The sequence below is a fragment of the Eucalyptus grandis genome, chromosome 6 (assembly GCF_016545825.1).
Source record: "Eucalyptus grandis isolate ANBG69807.140 chromosome 6, ASM1654582v1, whole genome shotgun sequence".
NCBI lineage: Eukaryota > Viridiplantae > Streptophyta > Magnoliopsida > Myrtales > Myrtaceae > Eucalyptus > Eucalyptus grandis.
Genome location: NC_052617.1, coordinates 16,799,682 through 16,809,114, shown reverse-complemented (window position 1 = coordinate 16,809,114; position 9,433 = coordinate 16,799,682). Strand labels below are relative to the sequence as shown.

The 9,433-nt window shown below is 40.0% G+C and overlaps 1 protein-coding gene across 1 annotated transcript; it reads left to right on the top strand.

Annotated features, from left to right (window-relative positions):
• Nucleotides 1-5,581: 5,581 nt before the first annotated feature.
• Nucleotides 5,582-9,433, top strand: LOC104448640 (peroxisomal (S)-2-hydroxy-acid oxidase). Its single transcript, XM_010062499.2, has 12 exons — nt 5,582-5,740; nt 6,325-6,498; nt 6,648-6,772; nt 7,010-7,056; nt 7,302-7,379; nt 7,489-7,613; nt 7,737-7,803; nt 7,900-7,962; nt 8,349-8,418; nt 8,510-8,610; nt 8,741-8,845; nt 8,992-9,433. The coding sequence occupies exons 2-12, from the start codon at nt 6,362-6,364 to the stop codon at nt 9,181-9,183; spliced, it is 1,110 nt and encodes a 369-aa protein (XP_010060801.1). The 5' UTR covers nt 5,582-5,740; nt 6,325-6,361; the 3' UTR covers nt 9,184-9,433.

Genomic DNA, 9,433 nt, shown 5'->3' with positions numbered 1-9,433 from the left:
AAATGATAAGACTTTTATCTTCTAATTTTTCGTGGATTTTTCTTTTTGCGGTTCTCGATCGAGCGGCGGAATCAGATTTGCTCGGGGATTAACCGTCTCGGTCTGTTGCTAAATGAGGAAAGAATTAGCGATTAAGGAAGCTTCCTTATAAAGATATCTGCTTTTATTTTCCTTTTCTCTTTTTTCTCTTTGGTTGGATAAGGATCATGTTATGAAAGATTAGACAACTCCCCAATGTTGAATTTTCTCCGCGACAGATTTGTCTTGGCGGTAGTTTTGATTGGAGATGCTTATTGCCTTGGATAAACTTGGCCTCCGACAATACCAAATATAGAAGATTTAGGATACGTTTAGAAAGGTTTTGGGAAAAATCTTTGGAGAAATGTAATGACCGTTAAGTTAAAAAAAAAATTCAAAATACAAATTATATTTGGTAAATAGTATTGTAAATGTTCATTGTGAAGTACTTTTAAATAAAATAATGTTCGGAGAAATTATATTTGTTAAAGACTTTCTTATTGAAAAAAAGGAAAAAAAAAAAGTTGGCCGACCAAGGGCAAGAAATGGCGAAGGGTTGGCAGTCCAACAACCCCCGGCAAGGGTCACATGATCCTCCGGCAACCTTCGCCGTGACCCAGATCGTGCGGCCTTGCACGAATATCGTCGTGACCTAGATTGCGTGGCCTTGACCACCTCCACACAGAGGTTGTGGTGCAGCGAATCGCCATGACCCAAATCACACGAAGGTCATTGTCTAGGGCCGCAATCTAGGCCACGAAGGTCAGCCACGCAATCGAGGTTGCGGTGACCGTTGTGTGACCCTCGCCAAGGGTAGCCGCACCACCTGCCTTTCATCAGCCCTGCTCAACAAGGAAGAAGAAGATGAACAATTATCGAGGACAACGCTAGAAAAACAAAAAATTAGCAAGGATAATTTCATAATTTTTTTTTTTTTGGTAAGCCTAGCTCGGCATGCCTAGCTGCCTTGGGCTTTCAACTTTCTTCAGGTTGGTTTTTGTGAAATGGGGTTTTAAAAGAATTTACCAAACATCTACAATTTAGTTCAAGAAACTTTGAGAAAACCTTTTCCAAATGCACCCTTAATCATGGATCTGGCGATTACAAGCTCACCTGAGCCAAATTAAACCAAAGAGCATTACTAGGTAGGAGAAAGTTGTCTCAAGTGACGAGAACATCATGCAATTTAAATCAGATTTTGAAAATCGACAACTAAATAAATAGTTTACAGTTGATTGGTATCTTTCCTTCAAATTGTCTACATTGTTGATGCGTACTTCGCACGAGCTTTTGCCAACCTAGTCTATGTTCATATGATAGATTTCCGTTCATACCTCGCGGCGAGTTTAATTTCCTCTGGATCATGTAACAGAGTTAGCTCTCAATCCAATGGGGATATGTCGTCTTTGTACTTGTTTTCCTTTTGTTAAGCTAATAAGGACTAACCGGGGATAATGAACAACCGTGCCCGTCGGTGGCCTGTCTCTTTCGCTGAAGGTGAGTTTCCCTCTATCCCTTCCGGTGATAGCTTCCCCGTCTCATTACCCAAACCCATTTTCTCTCCTTGAGCTCTAACAATGAACAAATTGATTTCTAAAACCCTAATATGGTTGTTCCCGCAACTCTAGCAAGCGTTTTCTGCAATTTAAAAAGCTCCCTTCATTCCCAACTCAACCCATCCTCCCAACCAAATCCTTAACCCTTCCCGACAACCCAATCTCCGCTTCACCGAGTATTTCTTGTATTTCGGCAAAGATTATCTTCAGCCATGGAGGGCAACCACGAAAACCAACTCCGATTGCTGGCGCTTTGTAAACGGATGGGGTACTTATGGACCGCGGATGATATCATAGAGCTGAATGCCAACATTCCTGAGGTACACAAACAGGCTGATGAGTATCTATTGTATGGGAAATTATTCTCAAAACCTAATGTCAATTTTCAAGCATTTTGGGCTACAATGAAAAGGGCTTGGAAATTAGAAGATGTTAAATGTGAGGTGATAGAACCGGGTCTCTTTGTTTTCATATTTAAATCAGAGGAAGAGCAGAAAAGAGTACTACAGACAAGCCCCTGGTCGTTTGCAAGTAATTTATTAGTTTCACAGGACGGTGACCCTACCGCTCCCAAGCACTGCTATGAATTCATATATTGCTCCTTTTGGGTGCATCTTATGAGGCTTCCATGTGCTGCTCTGTCGAAGGATTGTATTCGGCTAATTGCTGGAAAAATGGGGGAGGTAGAGGAAGTTAGAATTGAAGCTAGAAACAATAGTTCACGCAATGCTATGCTATTTCAAGGCCAAAAACCACAAGAAACTCAAATAATTAGCGAAGCCTTCCTCTCCTAGCAGCTATATGAAAATTGGAGTCCACGAAAGGAAGTGATTACCTCCGAATAGAACACATGGGTGCCTCCAGATCCGGGCTCTTTGAAGCTAAACGTTGATTGCTCTTGGCAGGGAGGGAGATCTAAGGGCTCGATAGCCGGAATCTGCAAAGGTGCTGACAGGGTGTGCATCGCCGGTTTTGCGCAGAAGATTCGAGCCCAATCGACTTGCATAGGCGAAACCCTAGCTATCTTACAAGGACTCATGTGGTTGAAGCAGTTTCGAACTGATTTGACAGGAACAACTCCAACTCGAATTGATCTACCCATGTACATCTCCAGCGATTGTCTTCCAGCTATGGACTCTATCTTGGGCCGAACAGAAATTCCCTGGGCTTCTCTTTGTCGCGTACTTGACTGTAGACAGCTGATGGCCCAAATGGAAAACGTCTACTTGTTGTTTAAGCCGCGCCAAACAAACTGGGCTGCTGATTGGATTGCGAAAACCCACAAAGTCGGGCATCTTCCTAGTAATTGGGTCTCAAAGCCCCGCATGATCTTTATCTTATCTTATGTTTAGACTTTTGTACTACTTGTAATTCACCATCTTAGTATTAATCAATGAAGTATTTCCGACCAAAAAAAAAAAAAAAAACTAGTAAGGACTAGCTATTCATGACCGAACAAATACATGTAGGGTATAGTTACATGAAATAAATAAGGATAATGATACAAATAATTATTAAGCTTTGGCCTAATGTGCAATTCGGTTTCCGAGTTTTTGATTTGTTTAATATGGTTCATGGATTTTATCTCAATGTATAATGTTGTTTCTAAACTTATAATTTATTTAATATGATATCTAAATTTTTGGTACATATTCAAGTTAATCTCTAGATTATATAAAGATATTCAATATCATCTTTCTATTAAATCAAGTTTATGGACAAAATTGAATATTTTTATATAGCTCTAGGAACATATATAAAGAATTCAATAATCATATTGAACAAATTAAAAATTTAGAAATGATATAATATATTAAGCTAAAATTAATGAACTACATAGAATATATTTAAAGTTCAAAGACATTGGATTAAAGTTCGGGGATTACTTATGTCATTTTCCCAAATAAGTATATAAAGCATACAAAATCACAATTAAAGAAGACAAACGCACTAGACAATCAGACCCTTCAGACCACCCACAAAATTTTCCCTTCTTTTTCCTTCCACTACTAAAAAATTTGGGCCAGGGAAATGGATCAGTCCTAAACCTCAAAAGCCCTTGCAGAACAATCTCCTGGGCTCATTGACCTGTTTATAACTTCGGCCTGTTATTCTGCTGCGTCGGGCTGAAAAATGTGAACGCATACAAAGTTAAGACAGAAATGAAAATGGCAAGCAGCCTCCTCGAGAAAGTATCTCATACGATGGATGCATCATGTGGCTATGACATATAACGTAAGCGACCAACTAAAAGCGAGGTGTACATACACATGCCATCACGTAAGATGAGAGATTCATTGCATGCGAAACACCACAACATTCTCTCCTGTCTATTTAGGCCGAAATCGAATTTTGACCTTAGAAATATCAAATCTAGCTTACATTGTTTTTGGCCAGAAAATCCGGCATACATCAGACGGCTTAAATCATTGGCAAAATTTGTTCCACACAAAAGAAAAATTATGATACCACTCATAGATTCATATCGTAATACATAGCGAAAATATCAACAATGCACCTCATACTTCACCCATTGGCTAGTTGCATATCTTTACTTTTGAAAATACCAGAAACGTATCTAATCTTCCACCTAATTACCACTTACATGCCTCTACTTTAGAAAATACCCAAAATATACTTAAATTTTATCTTTAGATACCGTTTTACACCTTCATATCAATCATCCTTTTGCCACTTAAAGAAAATGTCCATCCTAAGACGCCCACAATTAACACAAACAAAACCACTCAAACACTAAGTGGTATGCGAAATTGTGTCTGTGAGGAGGGGTGATTTTACGTAAGCTTGTTTACAGGTATGTAAGCGTTAATCTCTTTTATTAAACTAGTGAGAGAGGGCTCTTCCCTAAAATAAAATCGAAAGAAGAGAATTATGTTTTCAAATATCCATACCATTATAAAGAGAACTTTTAGATTTGGAATCCACATGAAATTTACTATAACATCGTTAAGATATCTATAATCTTTTAACAACAGAATCTAGATTGGTCATTCATGCGTTTGGCTTGTTTTCTTTTCTTTTCTTTTTATTTATTAAGGGGTAGTTACTTCTACGGTTCCATTGCATTCACACTCTTGCATTATCATACCTCTTATGAACATTTACATCATCCGGAAACCATGCACTTCACCGTTTTCTTTTCAGGTATGATCAGGCTTTTGGCTATTGCCAATCTTCTTACATGGCACGCTGACATAAACAACTTTATTCGAAATGATATCCTAATGAATGATTCGATGTCAATTGGTCAAAATGACTACATTGGAATTTTGCGAAAATTGTTTAAGTTTATATTTGTAAAATTGAAAAGTTTAGAGTTAAATTAACATCAATCCAATATGTTTTGGACTAATTGGGCAATTATCCCCATGTGCCTTAGTTCTAATGTTGCATAAGGTACGGAGGGACATGAATATTGCACATATAAACTGTGAAATTAAGTGAACGGCCATCTTTCAATTATAAGTGTGCTTACGCATGTATTTATTGATTGAAGCCATTTAAGGAAAATTCTTTTATTTTTTTTCGACGGTGCAAATTACAATAATCAACCTATACACCTTGGGAGTGCAAGAATTTAACATGAATTATTGCTTTCCGTTGCATGGGCACATTACACCAAGTTTCATCCCTACGTCAGCCAAGACCCACTCATCTCATGCATTCTTATCCATATAAAATCAGTACGTGCAACGCAATCTCCAAAACAGGAGCTTACACTGTATTCCTTTCATTTCAATTTTTCATGCTCATCCATTCCTGAAAAGAAAACAAGGAACAATTACATCACATTTTTTTTTTCAATATTTTTCTTTCGGAGACATGAGTGATAATGAAGGAAGAAAACTGAGAAACACACAAAGGACGTGTGGTGGAGGGAAGCCCAATCGCCTTTGTTTGGATTTGGCTTCCAATGCTCACCTCCAATTGCTCATCCGCAGGGACTCGTAATTCACCATCGCTTGCTCATAAACTCGGAATTGTAACGGGTTACATCGTCCCCACCGTTCTTGTCTCCTTCCTATCCATATTTATTGGCTTCACGTACGTTCTCTACTCACTCTGTTCCTTTCTCCTTTTCATCCACTTGAACTCGTCTCTGCTGGGTTCTCTGCTTCTGCATGCACTAGCTCCGCAAACCCAAGGTACTCATTCCTCTCTTCCGGTGTTCTTGAATCTCGACGTTATGAGTTCGTTCTCGATGCGACCACCACACCTAATTGTTTGCGTTCTTTTTGTTTTTGAATCTGAACTTAACGAAAATCATGTTCTTGTCGAGTGTGGATATCGATGTTCTCATCATTTGACATGCTGCATACTTGCCAGCTGCTGCCCTCTTCTTGCTTTCCAGATAAAGATGTTGACAAAGCCCATCTTTTAAAAGCTTCAATCAATATCTATTTAACATGGTCTAATGCTTAAGAATTATGATAGAGACACTCTTATCTGATAGGTTTTACCTATTTAGAGCATCTTGCAAGTGCTAACTGAACTTGCCTATGTTTACGGGCAACTTCTTGCTGGTTTGATGAGGTGACCACAATTCTAGGTCCATACAGCCTGATTGTAGCAATTGATCTTCTTAGGAAACTTTCTTGTGCTTGTGAGTAACTTCTCAATGGTTTGATGTCGTGACAATAAGGCTAGGTGCACATTACTTGATTGTTGTAGAAAAGTGGTTAGTCTTCCTTGGAACCTGATATGAAATGCTTACTGACCACTAATGCAGATTATTGGAGATTACCCATTAACGGTCAGCTCCAAAGATGGAGATCACAAATGTCAATGAGTATCAGGCCATCGCGAAGGAGAAGTTGCCCAAGATGGTCTATGACTATTATGCATCAGGAGCAGAGGACCAGTGGACTCTCCAAGAGAACCAATATGCTTTCTCCAAAATCTTGTGAGTTCTCTATGCTTTGGTGGTCATATGTTAGCCCTGCCAGCACCAAACTTCATTCCTTTCCAACCTGCTGTATCGGTATACCTTCCCAAGGGACAAGATTTTGGGCTCTAAAAGTCTATTGACAAAGAAATATCTTCGATGTGCAGGTTCCGACCCCGCATACTGATTGATGTGAGCAGGATAGATATGACTACCACTGTCCTGGGATTCAAGATATCAATGCCTATCATGGTTGCCCCAACAGCCATGCAGAAGATGGCTCATCCTGAAGGTGTTTGATCTTTTCTCTATGTCCACATACTTAAACAGCAAAAGTGAGCTCAGGGCATGCTAAACACCTTTTCCCTTTTCAGTGCTCCGACAATATTGCAAATTATGCTACCTTATCTCTTGTAGTAGAAGAAGAATTTTAATCCTTTATAATAAAGCTTGTAATTTGCTATTAGGCCTTTGCTAACATTACAGAGAATTAGACTTCTTGCCTGATGGTTTTCTGTTATCTGTCCAGGGGAGTATGCAACAGCAAGAGCTGCATCAGCAGCTGGAACCATTATGGTAAAGTTTCTTGCACTTTAGCTCCAATTTCAATAGGTCTGCTGAGTACCGCTCTGTCAAAATTGGCAGTAACTGTTTGTCGATAACACTTTCAAGACTGTAGATACATGAAATCTTTCTATCATCTTTTTGGTGTTTGTCAAATGATGAGGAAGCCTATTCTAAATCTGCTAACAATTTCGTTTTTAGGATACTTTGATATGTATCATGGTGCTTCACTTATAAAATCTTCACTTTTCGTGCAGACATTATCTTCATGGGCTACTTCTAGTGTTGAAGAAGTTGCTTCCACTGGACCTGGAATCCGCTTTTTCCAGCTTTATGTAAGCTGAACATGCGTACCTTCCATTCCAAATAGATCGGGTTCATCTTGCTCTTTAAAGATTTGAGTAGTCTAATGCTAACCCTTTATTGCCGTGTTCATAAAATAAGGTTTACAAAGACAGGAATGTAGTAGCTCAGCTTGTGAGGAGAGCTGAAAGAGCTGGCTTCAAGGCCATTGCACTCACTGTTGATACCCCTAGGCTTGGTCGCAGAGAAGCTGACATCAAGAACAGGTGCATCTCTAACTGCCTACATAAGAAATTAGTTGGTTCATTATTGGGTTCGCTGTGTCTTTTAAATTGCACAGCGAAGAAAGGATGTATTGGATTAGAATAGGTCTGATTGGCTCCTTACAGGTTCACATTGCCACCATTCTTGACATTGAAGAACTTTGAAGGTCTAAACCTTGGAAAGATGGATAAGGTGAGTGATAAGTTTCATTCTGCTATATTATATTCGGTAAAAGTCTGATTCCACTAATCTGTATGGGTTTATTTCAATGTTTTTTTATCCTTGCAGAGTGATGAATCTGGACTTGCTTCATATGTTGCTGGTCAAATTGATCGCACTCTGAGCTGGAAGGTAAGTTAGCTCATGCAAAATGCATACAGTCTTCTTTGCGTTGAATGTCGTTGATTAATGTGCTGTAGTAATCAATTGGTCATGATAGCCTCTTTAAAAAACAATTTTAGCTCAAACTCTTTTCAGGTAGAACATGAAATAGAAGGCACCATTGCCATCTGAATTCATTCCAGCATATCGCCTGAGCTGAGAAATTGATGATGGTTACTTCTTGATCAATTTTTCGCCAGAAACACGAATATCTGTTCCATCCTTGCAATGTTGCCATTTCTACTATATTGAATGACAATTATATGAAATGAGAATTCTCAGGAACTGGGTTTGAATGGAGTTTCTTCATCTTTTCTTCCACATATATTCAAGCTTCTATGATGGGGTTTGTGTAGGATGTGAAGTGGCTTCAGACTATCACCTCACTGCCCATCCTAGTGAAGGGTGTGCTTACGGCTGAGGATGGTTAGGACGCTGAGACTCACCAAAGTTTCGCTGTTCCATTTTAGATGATATCACTGGGCAAAGTGGACTTACCATAACTTTGTCTGTGCAGCTCGACTTTCCATTCAAGCTGGAGCTGCTGGCATCATCGTGTCCAATCACGGTGCTCGGCAACTGGACTATGTTCCTGCCACCATCATGGCTCTGGAAGAGGTAAGAGCACCTTAAGTCATTTCCTTTGAGACATGTCCTTATGAGCGGAAGGCCAACTCCAACATGCCTGAGCAAGTTTCGATTCTGTCATCATCATCTTCTCATTTGAAAAATCATGATGTCGAGTCAGGTTGTTAAAGCTGCGCAAGGACGGGTGCCTGTGTTCCTGGATGGCGGTGTTCGCCGTGGAACTGACGTTTTCAAAGCATTGGCACTTGGAGCCTCTGGCATATTTGTAAGTTCTGAAATTGTGCACGTATCTGATTCTCTCAATATGAAACGTAAGCGATCATCTCTGGGGCGTCCCTTGCTAGCTCCTAATCCATGAATCTAACGCATGCTTTGCTCAAGTTGGACTCATCTTTTGAGCTCTCTTTTCAGATTGGACGCCCTGTCGTGTTCTCATTGGCTGCGGAAGGCGAGGCCGGCGTAAGAAAGGTACTGCAGATGTTGCGTGAGGAGTTTGAGCTGACCATGGCGTTGAGCGGTTGCCGCTCTCTCAAAGAGATTACCCGTGACCACATTGTGACCGAATGGGATGTCCCTCGCATCCGCCCAGCACCCCGGCTATAGACGTGATCTCATCAGCCGAGCAAGTGCGGCATGCCGAGAGATCGGGGGATACCATCTCAAGCTCCTGCCTGCATTTTCACTATGGACAAACACTTTTTTTTAAGTTTCGCTCAATCATGCGCTGTGTTTGAAGATTTCTAAGCTAATGTAAACCATGGGGAATGGTTATTATTTCGTGGCGAACTGCTCCGTGCTGTATATTTCTGTTACAATCAGAATTTCAAGTACTCGCTCTCTTTAGCATCTGAAA

Bases quoted from the DNA above. Each gene is read 5' to 3' on its own strand.
- LOC104448640 (XM_010062499.2), top strand. From the start codon at position 6,362: ATGGAGATCACAAATGTCAATGAGTATCAGGCCATCGCGAAGGAGAAG. The intron at 6,773-7,009 runs GTGTTTGATCTT...TTATCTGTCCAG, and splicing joins GAAGATGGCTCATCCTGAAG to GGGAGTATGCAACAGCAAGA. The intron at 7,614-7,736 runs GTGCATCTCTAA...GGCTCCTTACAG, and splicing joins GAAGCTGACATCAAGAACAG to GTTCACATTGCCACCATTCT.